The 18,185-nt window shown below is 56.6% G+C and overlaps 1 protein-coding gene across 2 annotated transcripts; it reads right to left on the bottom strand.

The window, feature by feature from the left end:
* Positions 1 to 3,463: 3,463 nt before the first annotated feature.
* Positions 3,464 to 15,518, bottom strand: CMKLR1 (chemerin chemokine-like receptor 1). Of its 2 annotated transcripts, none has more exons than XM_074843946.1 (3): positions 15,380 to 15,518; positions 7,675 to 7,789; positions 3,464 to 7,108 (listed from the first exon to the last, which is right to left on the bottom strand). In XM_074843946.1, exon 3 carries the CDS (start codon positions 7,103 to 7,105, stop codon positions 6,020 to 6,022), a length of 1,086 nt encoding a protein of 361 aa, XP_074700047.1. In that variant the 5' UTR covers positions 7,106 to 7,108; positions 7,675 to 7,789; positions 15,380 to 15,518; the 3' UTR covers positions 3,464 to 6,019. The 2 variants fall into 2 exon arrangements, with proteins under 2 accessions (XP_074700047.1, XP_074700048.1); XM_074843947.1 differs by lacking the exon at positions 15,380 to 15,518 and adding an exon at positions 13,568 to 13,650.
* Between the last annotated feature and the right edge of the window lie 2,667 nt (positions 15,519 to 18,185).

Raw genomic sequence — 18,185 nt, 5'->3', positions numbered from 1 at the left:
GAGCAATTGGACGTCACTACCTCCCCGTAAGTGTGTGCCGCACATCTGACTGCACACACACCCCACACACACCCCTCCCCGGCCTTAGGAGGGTCGGTGCCTTTGCACAATCACTGTCCTGCCAGCACCTGCTCTCCCCACACACACAGCCAAGCCACAAGCAGAAGCTGAAGGTTTACGGCTTATTTTATTTCATTTTTATTTATTTATTAAACGCCAGGCTATATTTTTACCACACAGGACTGGCATGCAATAATAAAATTTATATTCCTCCTGGAAAAAAGAAGCCAACCAGCCTTTCTGCATCATTTTCATGTGCAAAGCTCTTGACATTTAATAGCCGCCCTGCTCAGCTGCCTCTTTAATGCCATTAGCCTGGCTCGTTGGAGAGCACCGAAATGTGCAGGCAGGGTAGGCAACGCTCCGTGTTTCCACGATGATTTTTAACAGCAGCGAATCTTTCCACTTGACTCAGCCTCAGCGAGCCCCGAGCATCCCTGGGTGGGACCAGGCGGCTCACACGGCCCCAGCGTGAGGCTGGGGGCTGCCAGGGGGGACCTTGACCACCCTCCCCAGCTTTCTGCGCTAAAAATCATCTATTTTCTGCAATCTCTCATCCCCGGGGGTGTTTTCCTGCCTCCCCGGTGCTGGCAGAGGCTGCAGCATCCTCCCTCCCGGGCTGGATGGGTTACTCAGCTGTTGCCCTAGCAACGGCGTCTGCACCAAAACTCCCTGCATTTCCCCCAATTCTGTGTGGGTTTTGTGCTCAGCAGGCCGGTCCCTGCGATGCAGGAGATGATGCTGGAGGAGATGATGCTGGAGAACGGCTCAGTCCAGGGCTCCCTTTCCCAGCCACGGTAGTGGATGCCCCTTTGGGGTGAATTCAGGGGGTTCTGGGCAATGACCCCAGTGATGCAAATGACGCCGGGAGGGCTCAGAGCAGGTCAGAGGGAAGGGGCTGCCCTTCCTCCGAAATTAAATCACACACGAAGTTCATGCTGCTCTTTTACCGGGAGGGAGATAACCCACCGCAGCAGCATAATACAGAAGCTGCGACAGCACTTTCACAAAAGCTCTATAATGTAGGAGAGAAGCGAGTTATAAATCTGAGCAGCAGTAATATTCATCCCTGACAAAAGGAGCATGTTTATTTATCGGCTTTACTGTTTTCTGTAAAATTTACAGTTGACAATCTGCCTGAATGCAGCAGAGATAATTTAAACATGGCTCCAACTCGCCTGGTATTGAGGAAAGGGAAAGGGTAACATGTTTATTCTTTTTTTTTTTTTTTCTTAATTCCAATTCCAAATAAAGGCAGTGATTTATTGGAGAAGGAAAGCACAGCTTTATTTCGGAGCCGTGACAGCTAATTGAAAAAGAGCAGTCATTAAGGACGGTAATGTGTTCCACAGAAATGATTTTGGTCTATTCTGGAGTAATTTCCCAACCACTTGTGTGAAATGAGACTCAGCCCCAAGTTTTGGGGCCCTGCGGGCGGCAGGTAATTATGGGGAGGCAGCAGCACGGAGGGGGCGTGGAGAGGCACGAGGAGGGTTTGGCACGTGATGGGCTGGGGGGATAAGGAAAGGGGGGGTCGCTGTAGCTGGGGAATGGGGTCCTGGGCTTGTAGATTGGGGTCCTGGCATGGGGATGGGGGTCCTGGGACAGGGGTTGGGGTCCCAGGGCTTGACAGGGGGGTTCTGTAGGGGGGTGTGGGTCCTGGAATGGGGGTCAGGGTCCCAGGGCTGAGCAAAACCTGCTGCTCTTCTCTCCCGGCCATGCCTGACCTAAAATCACGATCCCCACGACAGCCTTAATTGCAGGTCTCATGGGGATGGTGGTGGCTCTGGATCCATTCACCCCTTGACTCTTAGATGCTAAAGCGCCAGTTACCGATTTCACCGCCTCTTGCCCCAAAAGGGCCCCAGACCCCAGCTGGGTGGCTGCCACCACGCCGGCACAGAGCGGGGCTGGCTGTGCCACCCAGACCCAGAGCTGGGGCTCCCACCGAGCCCCTTCCCTCGATGCTAATTACAGTTTTTGCACGTCGCCCTCGAGTTGGCCGCGGTGTCATTAGCCTCCTGCCGGCATTAATCAAGAGGACAGCGTTAATTCATAGCTAAGGACAATTCCCAGCTGAGCAGCGAGTCTATCAGTCCCCGCAAGAGGGGGGTGGACTGGGGTCAGCAGGACGCTTCCAAGGACCCACAATTTAATATATTGGCCCTTCCCATCACCGCAGGGGACTGCAGCCGACACGGCAGCGCGAGCTTCCCTCCCCTGGATGAACAAAATCCCCGGCACTGCAAAAAAAGGAGAGCTGAAAGGCTGCATCTTCACCCACCCCATGAGATGCCGGGGCTGTGGCAGCGGCTCCTGCAGTGCTGAGGCAATATCAGAGGAATTGGGGCAATATTGAGCTGCATTTCTTTGCCGCGCTGCCAAAAGGGAAAGAAAAAGCTGGATCAGAAGCTCGTGCGCACGGAGCGGTTCTGCTGCTGAAGTTTTATGATGAATATTTCTGCCCTGTTTCTGTTTTGTATATATGCATTTTTAATGCTCTCTGTTTGATCTGTTTACTGCCTGCTTCGACGGGCGACATGGGAACAGAAATCACCGATTTTCCCCGGGGAGGCTCGCTCGGTGCCTGGCGGGTTACGGGGTCCAGCGGACAGAATTCAGGGATTTTTTTCTCTTCCCCATCCTCATCCCAAACCCTGCCGGGATGGGGGGAACCAGCAGTGGGAGGGGATGGAGCAGCAACGTGCTGCTTGTCCTGGAGTGTCTGGATGGATGTTAAGGTGGGGGGGCACCCACTGGGGTGCAGGAGCCGACTCCCTCCCTGCTGCCCTGTGCCCCCAAACAGCTCCAGGGACAGGGTGGGTCATTGGGGGGCTCGTGGGGTGCAGGAGACGGTGGGGAGATGCAGACAGCTCAGCATCTCAGCGCCAGCATTAATAATTCCTCTTTCAAATCAGTATAACAGAGCGTTTGCCAGATCTTATCTGACAGACAGAATGTCGGGCTGACAGGAATCCGGGAGGAGAGGCTGGCGGGGGGGGAGCAGACACCGGCCCCCGCTGCCAGACTCAGCGCCACATGCAGGCACAGGGGAAATGATGCTCTTTCAGCTGCTTTTTTTTTTTTTTTTTTGCACAGATACTTTTGTTTTCCCCCCAAAAAAGCCATTTGGCCTCTTCAGGGACAAATTAAAGGGGAAAACGCACAGAGGGCATCTTTGGAAGATCTCCTACATGAGAGGCTTGGAGCACCACGCTCCCATCTGAGCCGCTGGCTCCTGGTCAGAGAGCCCCAGCCCCGCATCACTGTGCCCCTCTGCTCCCGGCTGCTTTCCTGCAATCCTAAATTTAACGCCACGGATGAGGAATACACCCTGGAAAGCAACAGCTTACTGAAAAGCCCTGGGATCCTTCCCGCTCCATGCAACAAGCTTGAGCAGGTATTTGTATGTAAAACAGGTTTTTTATTAAATAGGCAAACAGCTACAAAGACAAATTCAAATATTAGGTTTCCCAAGCTGTCATTATAATGATGATTTAACCCAAGGTTATGTACCAAGCCATCACTTTTTTTTTTTGGAAAGCTGTTTGCGGTAATAATAGATGGGCTTGCAAAATCCAGCCATGAAAATTAGTGAGGAGCATCCCCGCTCCAGCACGGACTGGGAGCATCACGGCAGCGGACCAAGGGGGAATGGTATGGCCCTGGGTCCTCGAGGGACGCCGGCTGCCCAGTTTCCCCCCATCCCACACTGCCCCCAAACCCGTCCCATGGCAGGGAAAGGTGAGCCCAGACACACGGGCTGTTCCTGCCCCAGCTCTTCAGCTGCCCCAAACCCTGAGCTCAAAAAGCATCAGTGGCTGCTGGCTCTGGGGCGCACCCCGTCCCCCAAATGGGTCTTGGGCTCCTGCCCTGCCCCTGCTCGTTCTGCATGTCCCCCTCACCTCCTGTCCATCCATCTTGTCTAACTGCTGATAGGAACCCTGCGACCTTCCAGCAGATAATTAAATAGTGTGTAACATGAGCGAGGGGAGCCTCCTCCCACCGCCAAAGCCTTCCTCCCCTGCAGCCTCCTCGCTCAAAGCATCTTCCAAGGCTATGGACCGTGGCTCAGCCTGTCTGTTCCCAGCCCCTCAGGGATACAGAGATGCCTGCGGCTGGGTGTTGGGTGCTGGGTGCCCTGCAGCCACCCCATGCACTTGAGAGCAGCACCCAACAGGTGACAGTCACCAATCTGCCATTAATTTCCATTATAATCCCCATCTCCCCGTTGTGTTCCTTTCTGGGCTCAGGCTGAACACCTTTTGTTTTCAGGATAAATCCCCCAGCCCTCTGCACTCCACTTTTAGCAGACTGGATCTGCAGCATCCCCTGCAACACTGGTGAAGACTGGAACCTCCCTGCCCCGGTGTGGGGGAATAAACATGCCACCATCCAACAGCACCAAAACTGCAGACAAATGCACCAGAATCATCAGCATCCCCATCCCAGGGGCGATGCAGGCAGCGCCTGGAGCTGGCAGCGCCGGGCAGGGATGCTGCAGGCAGCACCACGTCCCTCTATTCCCATTTTTTTAAAAAAAAAGCTAAAAATAAATATCTCAGCCTTTGCAGGCACCTGTGAGCAGACTCTCAATTGCCAGTGTGCCAGCCCCTGCACAAAGCTCCCCATGGGCTGGGACCCCCAGGGCCCCCCCGAAACGTCCCTGGTGCCACTGGGGACTGTCCAGACCAAGCTCCAGGGATCGGATCGGCCCCGGCACCCAGCACAGGTGGGGGAGTCAATTGTTCCTCACTCTTCTGGGAGTGAGAGGCTGTAGGTGACACGGAGAAACCAAGACATGAATAAGAGTGACACCAGTGTCATAGTCAAGAAGCCCAAATGGGGAAGGATCTCCCAAATTAACTGTGCATGAAGTTGGATAGGGGTGGTGGCTTGGCCAGTCCTTCACCGCAGAGGGTTGTGTGCAGCAGCAGAGTCTCCCACTGACGATGAGCTTGCTGCCTGGTTGGGAAGAGGCAAAATCTTCCCATAGGTCCAACTGATCACACCAGGGAGCAGCCATCAGTGGAGCCAGTCCCCAGGTTGACCTGGATGCAGGAGGAGACAGCAGGTCCTCCCCCACGACCCCACTCCCCAGCCCATGGACCTGCTCCCCGGTGTCACTTTGCACGGAGCCACTGGGACTCACAGCCCCAAGCATCAAACCGCTCTGCAAAACACATCATGTGAAACCCCATCAAAGTGGGGTTTGTTCAAAAGACACTTCAGATGAATCTTTCCCTCTTTTTTCTCCCAGTTTTCCATGACGGTGACGCTGTGCATGAGCCCAATCCCCACCCTGGCAGGTGGCCCTGGGTCTGGATCACTTAGAAGACACGTGAGATTTCCCGGTTCATCAAGGTTGGGATATTCAAGCCCCTCTTATGAAGACACTTCCTGGGAGCTCTTTGGGAACAAAGTGCTCCCAACACAGTTAAAAACATATTGTGCGAGTACCAATACACTTTAGAACTTTAACGGGAGTAGCTGTATGCATACATAGGAAGACCATCACCAGTTTTGCCGTAGCAGGTATCATCCATGGCCAGTGCTCACCCAGCCACCCATCTCAGGAGCCTGGCAGTGGGGGTGCCTTCCCAGACCCGTCCTCCACCCCATCTCCCCATAACGGTGTCTCTGGAAATGGCAGGAACACCCTTGCCAGGCCAGGCAATGCATAGATTAGATAGGAATGCCCTGAAATGTTTTCTTAAATAGTTTTGTGCAATCTTTGCAATCGCAAAGAAAGGCTGTTGTATCTCTCCACGTGCACAGAGCGCTGGTCTCCAACATCTGCCAGCCCCCAGGCAGCAAGACCAGTCAAAGAATGTGCTATAGGACAGCGTTGGACCATGCTCGTCTCACACCAGGGGCCACCGCAAGGGTGGCCACCATCATAGTGATGGGCATGGGCAACACTGGAGGACTACGGCCTCCTGCAGGCATCCAGGTTGAGTTAGAGGACTGTCGTCTCCTTTTCAGTCATTGAAGACATCTTAGAGAAGCTCCTGTGAACAATGCTGGAGTGGCCCGTCTCCTCACTGAGGGCGTTCACCAGTCTGGAAAGGATGGTGACCTTAAACTTCTTAAAGTCCTGGCCCATGAAGACGTAGAGGACGGGGTTCATGCAGCTGTTGGAGGCAGCAAGCGCCGTGGTTAAGGGGATGCTGATCTCAAACACGGAGTGAGGGATCATGTCAGGCTCTGTTTCCAGGAGGTTCAGCAGGTGGTAGGGACTCCAGCAAAGGAAGAAGGTGACTATAATAGTGATGATGATCTTGAAGGGCTTTTTGGACTTGGCGAGACGGTTTCGACGCAAGTTGAAGACGATAGCGATGTAGCAGAAAGTGATGATGGTTATGGGAAGGATGTACCCAGCCAGGAACCTGGTGATGTTCACTGTTCGGTGCCTCATTAGTGCCAGGGCTTGGTAAGACTTATTCCTGGAGAGGGAAAAGTTGCTAAAACAAATCACAGAGTTGCGGGCTTGTGCTGTGTCTCGGAAGACGAGAGACGGGCAGCTCATAATGATGCCGACGGTCCAGATAATCAAGCAAACTAAATATGCCAGGTTGGTCGACCGATGGTTTTGAGACCAGACAGGAAAAACCACTGACACGTAGCGATCGAAGCTGATGGTGGTGAGCAGAAGGACACTGGTGTACATGTTGAGGATGAGGAGGAAGGAATTCAACTTGCACATGACTGTCCCAAAGATCCAGTTGTACCGCATGGCCGTGTAAGCAATGTTTATGGGCAGGAAGATGTTGAAGAGGAAGTCGGCGATGGCCAGGTTGAGGAACCAGATGGCATTGACCGACTTCTTCATCTTCAGAGTTATGATTGCGATGACAAGGCCATTCCCCAGGACGCCCAACACGCAGGACACGCTGTAGATGACGACGGAGAGAATCCTCGCAACATCCTTCGGGTCGTGGGACGGGTCTGTCCACACGCTGCTGGTCTCCTCATAGGTGTAATCTGGGTAGTCGCTGTAGTTATCGACATCATCCAAGTAATTGGACAAATTGGAAAGCGCCATTATCTGTAAATAAACTACAGCCTGGTTAGTCCCGGGCTCTCCGGCGGGTGATGTTTCTGTGTGTGTTTCTGCTGAGCAAACACATGGTGTTAATCACAGTGAGCACAGCCCATGGGAGGGACACTGCCCACCCCCCAGCACGCACGGGCACAAGAGGCCATGGAGAGAGGGGACAGAGCACACAGGTACGGGGGATCCCGTGGGGACCCCGCCGCTGGCCCTGGAGGAAGATGCTCCCGCGGCTCCTCACTGGGTTTCCACCCCCTGACCAAGAGACATCAGCTCCCTGCGCCACAGGACGTGATTCAGTCCCTTGTCTCCACCAGGATGTGGCTGTAGCCTCATCCTAAAAAAAATGTCTATTATCCGCCTACTTCCAGGGGAAAAACTAGGCCAATGCTTATTAACAGCTCATTAACAGCTTTGAGACCTTCCAATCTGCAAAATATTATGGCTCTTCTCTTTTTTTTCTCCCAAGCACCCAGAAAATCAGACTGAAAATCCAGCATTGCAGCCCACCAGGTGCCCCACTGATGCCAGGCACCCGGCGGTGGGTCCCAGCCTCTCACCTCTCCTCTCGGCGCAGCGGCCGTGCTGGGCGCCCGGCGGGACGGCGGGAAGAGACGGCGGCTCAGCGTCCCACGGCACAAAGGCAGCTCCCTCCGCACGGGTCTAGGGACGGAGCTGTAATATGAAAACTGAGATCAAACGAAGGCCACTCACCCTCGGATGTGGGGTTAAGGGAGGAAACAGAAATGCAGCCGCCGCTGTGATTTAACCCTGTGCAGCCTCCCCGGCAGGCTGGTGCAGGGGCTGTGCTGGCCTGAGGAACCCCCACCATGGAGCTAGTGAAGTGGGGGTCCTATCATGATCCCAGCAGCTTTCGGGATAACCCAGTACAAAAATCCTGTAGCATGCACTCGGTACAAGCATCCAACCTGAGCCAGGATCAGTAGGTACGTGTGAAGAACCCTACAATCAACCCCACGGTAATTTATTATGAATAATTAAAGCCATAAATATGCGTGAGGTGCCTGGACTCTCATACAGTTATTTCTCTGATTAAATCAGTGCCCTGCGTGTTTTAAAATGTTAATTGCGATAACTAACAGCGTCGTTTGCCATAATCAGAAGCTGGTCTCCACCAGCCACTTAGAGCCCTGCGTTAAATGAGTTCAACCACTCCCCTGTGAACAGTCACGGGAGGGTTAAAGCCAAGAGCCACCAAAGCCAATTAGCAAAGCCCAAGCACTCCAGAGCGAGCCATGGCGAGAGGGGCAAGAGCTGTGTGAACCCAGGCATGGGGCATCGCACCTGACCTTGTCTTTGCGGGAGGGACGTGGCTCTGTCCATCCACGCTGGACCCTCCTGTTTTTGGGGAGTTTCAGATCAAAGGTTCCCCTGAGCATCACCCTCCCCTCCAGCCCTGCCTTGAAATCCCCGTGGTGTTTGTGTTGTAACCTATTGTTTCTCCCTGGGCTTTTCCTCTTGTTCCTTCCTGCGATTGCTGCTGCTCCCATCGCTGCAAAATCCCTGGCCAGGGGCTTAAATCACAGCCCCATCGCCTCCCCCCTCGCTGAGCTCCAGGAGCTGATAAGCAGCCAGAATAAATAAGGTTTTAGTGCAAAGCTTGTGAATTAGTTTGAGCTGGAAGGAGGCCTTGCCCTGGCAAAACCTTGGTCGTCAAAAGGATGAATTAAAGTTGATGATCCGGTGGAAGTAACAGTATCAGCAGAACTGGTGTTAATGTTCCTGGGTAATGAGCCGCCCCGACCGCTGCCTTTATGGACCAGCAGTTTCCGTGTCATCACCTTTCCAAAGGCAAAGCCACAGAAAGGTGAGGGAGCCCGGAGCCCTATTTCCAGCCCACCCACACCATCCCACTCCATCGCACCTCATCCCACCCCATCCCATCCCATCCCATTCCATCCCATCCCATCCCATCCCATCCCACCCCACCACCCTCAGCCCCAAAGCTCCCTGGGACTCATTCTGCCACCGGGGAGAAACCCCCGAGAGCGCCACCCGCCTGCCACTGCCACCCCGGTGTCACCCGTGGGGTGAGCGAGGGACCCCCAGGGTCTGAGCACTGTCCCTCACCACCACAAGGTCAGCCAGACCCCGCATTCACTGCAGCGCCCATCAGGGATTCCTGCAGCTTTACAAGCTCCTCTTCCAACTATGCCCACTTATATATTTTTAATGTGAAATCTCCTCTTTATTATTATGTTTTAATCGCTGAGCTCAGCGAGAGCCATGACATTCAGCTTGACATTTCAAAGCTGCATTTAATGGATTATTTATTTGAATTGTCTGTTTATTTTGCTTTTCTCCCCTACCCTCAGCTTGCTTTCTTCTTTTTTTTTTTTTTTTTTTTGGCTTTAACATTTGCCCTTCTCAAGGCAGGTGATGTAAAAGAACCCACCCAGACCTCTGCCAGGCTGGGGAGTGAGGTGGCCCCAATCCCCACTTGGGATGAAGGGGTGAGGATGTTCGGAGAGCAGCAGGAGCAGCAGGGCTCTGTTTCCCCACGGGGTTTGGCAGATGACGGGTTTGTTTCCAGGGCTGGTGCGGAGCTATCGCAACCCCCGAGGCAGCGGACAGGAAGCTGCTGAACCCATCATGAACCTCCCGAGATGGTTCTGGGCACCGGGAGCTGGAGCCCAGACCTGCTGGAAAATCATCCAGTAAATTCCCACCTGCCTCCCCAAACCCTCCCAAAAATGGAGAGCCTGAGGGGCAGCTGCACAAAACCTCCCCATTTGTCACTGCAAAAAAACTTATGGGGAAAAAAAAGCCCCATGCTCATAAGCGTGTTTCAATGCTCCTCTCTCTGGGTTGAAAATACCCAGCTTGAGCCAAAACCGCTTTGCTCTCCATTTGGTCTATTCATCTTTGTCCTCCTACCTCAACAAAAATGAGCACAGGATCTACCCAAAATAGCCTTTGAGTCCAGCCAGCCCCGTCATTCCTGCAGCTGTATTTGTCTTGGTACCCGGGGAAGGTTGAGTCCGGCCCGCGGGCGCCGGCCTGGGATTCCCGACGGGCGACTCGCGCATCGGCAGCATCCCGGCGTGTACCGGGGGAGGATGAGGTCAGGGATGTTGTTCTTGGGAAGGCAACAGGAAACGGAGAGAACAGCAGAAAATGTTCAAATCCAGCTTTTCTGGGCAAAAGCTCTTCCGTGGCTGGCCCAGACGGGTGGGGGACGGATGTGACCAGGGAAATGGGGAGAGCTTGGCCGGATCCGCACGCCGGAGCCAGGGCCATGCCCAGGGAGGGCAGGGGATGCTCAGCTCCCTGGCAGCGGGTACTGACCAGGCACGGGGGCTGCCCCAGCTCTCAGCTGCCTGCACCAGGCATTTCTAAAGACAGGCAAGCTGCCAGCACTGCTTCTGCCTCCCCTGACGCCTGTGGGAAATGCTTTTACTGGGGGTACTGATACAGGTTGGGGGAAAAAAATAAAATTAAAAAAAAAAAATGAGACCTGCTTTTGAGCACACAAGATCCTGCCTGAGCTGTCAAAGGGCATCGTGCTTTTACCAGCATGATGTTATGAAACGGGGCTGGGACCAGCGTGTGCCTGGGCAGGGGTCCCCACAAGCTCTCCCCCAGTGCTGGGGAAACTGGGGGTGCCCTTGGGTTAGTGCTTGTCCCCCCCACAGGGTGCAAGGGACACCCAGGGGCAGGACAGACAAACCCCCCCCGGGAAGCAGGTGGATGACCGGGGGGGGGGCTTTGCTCGCCACTGCCAGCCCCTGTGCGCTGCACCCCTGCCTGCACCCCTGCCTGCACAGCTGCTGCCGCCCCCAGGTCAGCTGCTCCGCCTTTTTTTCATTTCAGCATTTCCCCTCCCCTCCATCCCAGCAGCGGTTTCCGAGGTCCCAGCGCACCCCAAACCCAAACCCGCTTCCTCCGGCACGCGTGGGGGGAGCGCAGGCAGGCTGCCCACGCAGCGCAGGCAGCCCGGCACAGCCCTGCTCCGGGAGATGGGAATTGCAGGCAGATGTTTGGGGGAAACACATGGTCGCTCATCTGAGGAGCTTCAGGAAGGGCACGGGGCGAAGCAGCATCCCAACATCCCCCCTGGACCGCATTGGTCCCCTCTGAGCCCTGCTGCAGCCCTGGATTTATTTCCCCCAGTAGCAGATGCTGGTACCAGTCCCGTGGGGGCTTTTTGCTCTGGTCGAGCTCAAGTCCCACCCTGAGGGCCAGAATCTGAGCGCAGCGAGCTCCCGTTGCTGCCGGCGGGAGTTTGTCCTGGGGAAGATGCCAGGATGGCACCTGAGGCCACCCCATCCGTCCCTCCGGCACCCACATTTTTCCAGCCTGGGGTCACACGGGGCGGGGGGACGTCCCTGACAGGATCCAGTGTCCAGTGCCGCGGCAGCAGCTCCCACGCTGGGGATTGCCAGAGCTCAGGGTGGGGGGAGCAAGAAAACAAAAGGAATGGGGAAGCAGCTCTGGGTACCCAGCTTCAGTTCACCCTTATTTTAGCCAGCAATTGCCATGGCAACAGCTGCCACGGGGAGAGATGCTGCGCAGCATCCCGGTCCCAAGGATGCCCAGGGTTGGAGCCCCAGCCCTCAGACCCCCAAAGCAAAGGGAGGGGACAAAGCCAGTCCCCACAGGAGAAACTGAGGCACCGAGCTCTGCCCCAAGGCTGGCTGCAGGACGGGGGGAAGCCTGAGCCCTACCTGCACCCACGGCACCCGGACACATCCCCGCTTCAGCGCTGCAGAGCTGCCCTCGCCTCCTCACTCCGCCGGGACCCCCACGCCTGGCAGCCTTCGGCACCCCCGGCTGCTCCCTGCAATACCAGCTAAAGCTTCGTCCCCCACCCGTGTGAACAGGAAAAAAAAAGGAATAGCTGGAAAAGGCAGCCTTAAAAAAAGCCGGCTGTGCCCAGGGTGGGACAGAATAACAGCATGAGTCAATGTTTGTCTGGGCAGAGCCGGCCAGGCTGCGCGGGACAGGATGGGTCGGCATGGGATGGGTCTCCACGAGCTGACCCCCGCCACGGTGTGGGGTCACCCCGATGCAGAGCACACCCCAATCCAGCCAGAATTTAACCTCAAAACACAGGTCACACAAGGCTTTTCCCAGGGTGTAACTCCTGCAGGAGCCGGGCAAAGGAACCTGGCATGAAGCACCCGGGTTGTGAAGAGACGCCCCGATAGTAAGAGCCTGGCCCTTTGCTCTCTGTCCTTTCTGTTCTTGTGAGGGTTGAGTATTAAAGGGGAAAATCTTGGGCGTTTGTACTTACACAGGCAAAGATTTTCTTTAAAAAGGGCAGTTTGTGTTTCTGTGCTGCTTAAAATGACTGGAGCTGCTTCCAAGATAATAAAAGTTCTTTTCATCTCCTCTTCTCTCTCTCTTTTTTTTTTTTTTTTTTTAATATATATAGGTTTCTATTAATCCTAGGCTCTCCTGGCATTTGCAGGCAATAAAAAGGCCAATAAAACTCCCTTTTTCTGAGCATCCTCCCCACCGCATCACAGCAGCCCAGGTGGGTGGGACAAGGCATGGAACACTGTGATCCCAGGGGATTTGCATCCTCCCCTTTAGGGCTCCAGGACCTGCCTCAGCCCAGCAAGGGTGTCCCTAACCATGGCCCGGGCTTTATCACGGTCGCTGGGGGACAAAGCCAGCACCGGCCTTGGGGACACAGCGTAGAGGCGAAAGGCAGCAGCTCGCGTGCCACCTGCGGGGCTGCTCCGGCTGCTCTCAACCGCTTGGGATTTTGAGGGTAGAAAGAGGAAGGAAACCAAGAAAAAGGAAATAAATCTGTCCCTCCTGCTGCCGGAGGGACGGACATGACTGTGCCAGGGCTGGGGGACAGTCAGGGCTGGCAGAGCTCAGCCCCCACCCCCCCCAAGTGAGAAAGTCACCCCGGATCCGCAGGAGCATCCTCCAGCCCCCGGCTCGCAGCTGCGTGCCGCGCTCCCAGCTGCATGCTGATCAGCACGGCAAAGAAAAGCCCCCTGTTCTCCCTGTCCTCACCGGGGGGACACTGCCACACTATAAGGACATCACACCCCCCCCCCCCCCCCCAATTCACACCCAATCCTCTCCCCTCCGTGCAGCTTTCCCATGTGCAAAGCCACTGTGGGGGCTCCCATCACCGCAGGCTGCAAAACCCATCTCCAAAAGAGCTGGGGGTTTTATGGAAAATTAGAAAAAGTAGGGATTTTGGGCAGAGAATGATGGGTGGTGATGACGTCCTGGGTCCCAATGTGTAGCGTGCGTCTGGACCCTGGGGATCACCTCCACCCGCTGTCCTCCACCCAAAAACCCCAAACCCACTTTATAATAACAGAGGAGCAAAAAACCCTCAACTGGTTGCAAATCCCTTGAGCAAAGCAATGATTTTGAGCCAGCTGCAGCAAAACCCTCCCTCCCAAATATAGATAAAAATATATAAATTCATACATACATATATATAAACCTGGAGGTATTTACCTGAGCTTGATAAATCCCCCGGTACTTCGAGCACACAGAGCCTGGATTGCACATCTCTGCTTCTTCTACAACCTCGTTAGGGCTCGCATGCAAACGACCCTGGGGTTACATCGTTTCAGCATCCGAGCAGAGGGTGCCGTGGATATTGCTGAGCTTTCTCATCCCGAGAAGGACACGCACGTATTGCCGATGGGAGGCCACGAGAAAAAAAAAACCCACAGCCGGTGGCATAAACCAGCTGCCAGGCTCGGCGCGGAGTTGGGCAGCGCCTAGGAAGGGGGAAGCGATGCTCGGTGGTAGTACGTGAGAACTCGGGACCTTGGGTAGAGGCACTTTCTTGCATGGTTCAGCTGGACACGGAGAGGGGACGGGGCAGCCGGTGCTGTGTCCCAGCCACCACAGCCCCCGTGCTGCCCGCGGCTGGCTCAGGAGTACTGCAGGATCCCTTGGGCGGGGTTTGGGCATCCCTTACTGGTGCAAAAAACCCTGTGGTCTTGTTGCTCTTGGTGAGGGGTGAGCGCAGCCAAAGGGCCCCCTGAGATCCGGGCTGGGGGATCTCCACCCCAGGCTGCCCCACGTCGCCGCTCGCCAGGACCCCCACGTCCCTGCCCCAGTGCCTGGGCTGCTCCTGGCCTCGCACACGCAGGAGAGGGGTAACCCAAAGCCGTCCCTGGGGCACATGGCAGAAGGGGACCGTGTCCCCCCCCGCCCCGCTTCGCCGTGACGCCCCCTCCAACACGCTCGCCAGGTCCTGCCTGTTCCCAGCTGTTTGTCCAGCTGGGCCTGGCCTCGGCCCTGTGCCGGCGGTGATCCGGCATGGGCTGAGCCTGGATGGCCATAAACCTCCACCCTGAGCCAGGGAAGCCCATCCAGAGGGAGAGAGACACTAAAAATACGGGCACACGAGGCTGGAAAAATCCAGAACCACAACCTGTGCTGGTAGCATCACGGTCAGTCAGAGCCAGCAGCAATCCTGGCACAGAGCCCCCACCCGCTCGCCATCATCAATATCAACTTTTTTTCTGGCTTGTAGCTTCAGCCATGCACAAGGGACTAATCCCAATTTCCTCGGAGCTGGCGGCACCGCAATTTGGAAAACTGCCACCCAAGTGTGACCCAGGGGACAGCAGGCGATGCCCGGCGAGGAGCGGTGCCTCTGGGGAGCTTGTGGTCACGCCATGCCCTGTGCAAGTGGGGACATTAACCCCTGTCACATGTGGCCGAGCTCCCACAGGAGCTAAAAAGAGGAATTGGAGCCCAGGCTGACGTCCGCCTTTGCACAACGCCGTGTTACAACATCCCCCTGCAGCTGAATCAGGAGGAAACTTGCTGATGTGCCCAGATCAGCGGGTCTGGACCAGAGAAAGGAGAAGAGACGCAAAAAGCCCAGACCTCCACACCAGGGATGTGCCAGCTCGGGGGGCTCGTGACTGTCACGCTGGCACCCCACTCCCAGGGCCTCGCAGGACCCCTGGGATGGGGCAGCAGCTCCACGGGGTGCTGGGTGCCAGCAGCGATGCAGAGTCCGGCCAAGCTCGTGGCATTTGGGGCATGTGACAGGTCCCCAGCGGGATGCAAACCTGTTGCACCCCAATGTGCCCAGGCGACGCAGTCCCCCCACTTCAGTGGTAAACACAGTTCACTCCCAAAAGCAATAAACATGAGAAACATGGTCCAGGCTGGGGCGGGTTGCAGGGGCTGACTCTGCCCCATTGCTCCACCAGCAAAGCCAACCCTGTCCTCTCCCACAGTAACACACCCCAGTCCCCCCAGTATCCCCCTCTCAAGCCTTCCAGTGACCTTTCCAAATACCTCGTGCGGTGCCACGCTCTCCCGCTGCTCCGTGCCGGGGAGGATGAGGTCGAGGTGCCAGGGCCACCCTGTGCCCGGCGAGGAAGAGGAGCCGCTCAGCCCAACCCCACCGCCGAAGGCTCCCCGGGAGCGAGCGGGCTCTCATCCCCGTGCGGACCCCGGTGCGGCGGGGCCAGGCGCAGGCACGGTGCTGCCGGTTTTAAGGGCGAGAGGAGGGGGAAGGAGTGGCGGCAGCATCCATCACCGGCGTTTTCTTGGCAGCACGATGCTCGGCGAGCAACAGCTGGGAGAGGGTGTGACGCCGGGAGCTGGGAACGCTGGCCTGGATCCTGCCGCGACCCAGCACGAGGAAGCAACACGCCGCTTCCCAAGGGGCCTCTTTTCCTGTCCCGTCCCCCCCGGCCGGGCTACCCTAACAAGGGCTAACGAAGCACAGAGGGTCCTGGAGTGATGCCGGCCCCGGCTGGGGACCCTGAGGGGAGGCAGGTGGCTACCAGCCACCCCACTGTGCTGTCCCCACCCTGGGTCACCCGCTGTCCTCCATCACTGCCCTCCCCCCCCCCCCCCGCCGCCCCCAACTCCTTCCAAGACGTTGAGTCACTTCCCTTCGTCAAATCTGGCTCCCAAACGCTGCGGCTGCTGCTCAGGGGCTGGTTCCCCCATGGCTTTCATTACCCCCAGGATGCAGCAGCTGCTTCCAGGCAGCACCCCCAGCCCGCTCACCAGCCCACGGCGGGGGGGGCTCTGCGGTAGCAGCTCCATCCTTCCCCCCAGCCCCATTAACGCATGCAAAGAAACTCTTCTGGGGGGGCACCGAGGGGCTGTGAGAGGCATCGGGCTCCCCCAGGCAGGAGGGACAGGCAAGGCTGGATGCAGGGATGGGGTTTACAGGGGGACCCCAGCCCCCAGCCCCAAATGGGGAGGACACCAGGAGGTTTTCCAGGCCAGCCCCCACCCACACGGAGTAGGAGGCTCAGATAACCCCACGCTTGATGTGGCACTGAGAAGAATCCCTCCCCTCCTCACACAGCCCCGACGCTCCTCAGCCACAGCTGCCCCAGCCCTGGCATTTAACCCAGCCAGGAGAAGAGCCAGCGCAGGATTTGGGTCCCCACGTTTTGGGTGCGAAAGCATCGCCTCAGAGGCACAAGCAGGTTTGGGGGTGATGCCCCCATTTTACTTTCCTCCCTCTGGCAGGACACAGCCCGGGGAAGGAGCAGGATTTGTCCCATTGGGACACACCAGCACCGGCTCAAGTGGCTCCAGTGTTGCCCTGGGTTTGCACCAGCCAGCTCACCATGTCCCTAGCAGAAAGGATGTTCATACATTAAGGGTAATTAATTAAGGTTAATTAATTATCCCTGGCTGTAAAAACAGCCCACAAAGCATCCTACAGACCAAGCCAGCAAGCGGGGAAAAACAAACTAATATTGTCTCCTTCAGTGTCAAATGCTGCAACTGCAAACCAGGTCCTGGGTGAGGCCCGGAAAGATGCACAGCCCCCAGCAGCACCGGGCAGCACACAGCCCGAGCGTGGCACCGGCAGCGTGGTGGGACCTGGGGGCTCCCGAAAACCTGGGGATACTCAGCCAAGGGTGCTCCAGCACGTGGCCTTGCCAAGGGCTGACCTCAGGGCACAGCACCGCAGCGATGCCGTGCTGGGATGACAGTCAGTCCCGCAGCACCGAGGGGTCCTGAGCTGAAACACGGCACAGCCTCAGTTTCCCCAGCAAGGCTGAGCTTTGCAGACCCCGCGGCACTGGGGCGGGAGCTGGGCGATGTGCCTGGGCAGGATTAGTCCATCCCTTTGCCACCGAGTCCTTTCCCAGGCACCTGCCACTTCCCCAGGGTGAGGCAGGATGCAGGATCCTGCCCACAGGCACTTATTCCTGCAAGCTGGTGAAGTTAAAAAACACGCTGACTTGGGATAAAATGTCATATCCTGAGTGTCTGCCTTGAGCCGTGGTTTGGGGTTTCCCTCCGAGGCGCTCGGCATCGTCTGCTCAGCAAACCACTGCGAAGAGCAGCAGGCTGCGGAAGGACAAACACTCCGTTCCCACGGACGGCGACTGTGCAGAAAGGCCGCGGCGGCGCGGCAGGAGCACCCGCGGGGAACAGCTCGGTGCACGGGGCTGGCAGCCCCCGCGGCGATGCCGGGCACCAAAGCCAGCGGAGGCTTTGGCATCCCTCATGTCCCTGGCAAGCACAGCCAGTGCCACCCACACCGAGCAAAGCAATTATAGCTCTAAATTCAGTGGTATCAGGAACTGGTTGATTTAGGTTTATTATAACCCCCCGAGCACCTCCCTGCTGAGCCGGGGTGAAAGGGCCGAGCCCAGCGGGTCCGACCCAGCCGGCGCGGATGCTCGCCCTCCTCTGCTCTCCTGTGCGGGCGGTGGGAACCTGCCTGAGTCATCCCAAAACAGATGTCATGCTTAATGTGGAAGAAATTGCATGAAGCTTTTCCCTCGCCGGGGGAGCTTTCTCTGTCATTCAGCAGCTCTTTCCCTCACCCTGGGCAGAGCCACGGGGAAAAAAGACCACACGAAATGGCTGGAAAGGGAGTTGGGTTCAGCTGTGAGGACACGACATGGTGCTCCCACCACATTTCCCAGGCCCAAACCTGTTTCAGGGCTGGGTTTATCCCCACGGATAACGGTTGCCCTGCCTTTCCCACGGGCGGGCTGCGGGGAGCTCATCCCTCCTGCTCCAGGCTTCATCACCCACTGCAGTAACGAGCTACGTATCCCGTTACTGCCTCGCGATCCAAGTGGAAATGAGAACTCACTGCACAAATAAAAAAACC

Source organism: Strix aluco, chromosome 18 (genome assembly GCF_031877795.1).
Source record: "Strix aluco isolate bStrAlu1 chromosome 18, bStrAlu1.hap1, whole genome shotgun sequence".
Lineage (NCBI taxonomy): Eukaryota > Metazoa > Chordata > Aves > Strigiformes > Strigidae > Strix > Strix aluco.
Note: the sequence above shows the minus strand (reverse complement) of the source record. Positions and strands in the feature narration are given on the sequence as shown.

Bases quoted from the DNA above. Each gene is read 5' to 3' on its own strand.
- CMKLR1 (XM_074843946.1), bottom strand. From the start codon at position 7,105: ATGGCGCTTTCCAATTTGTCCAATTACTTGGATGATGTCGATAACTAC.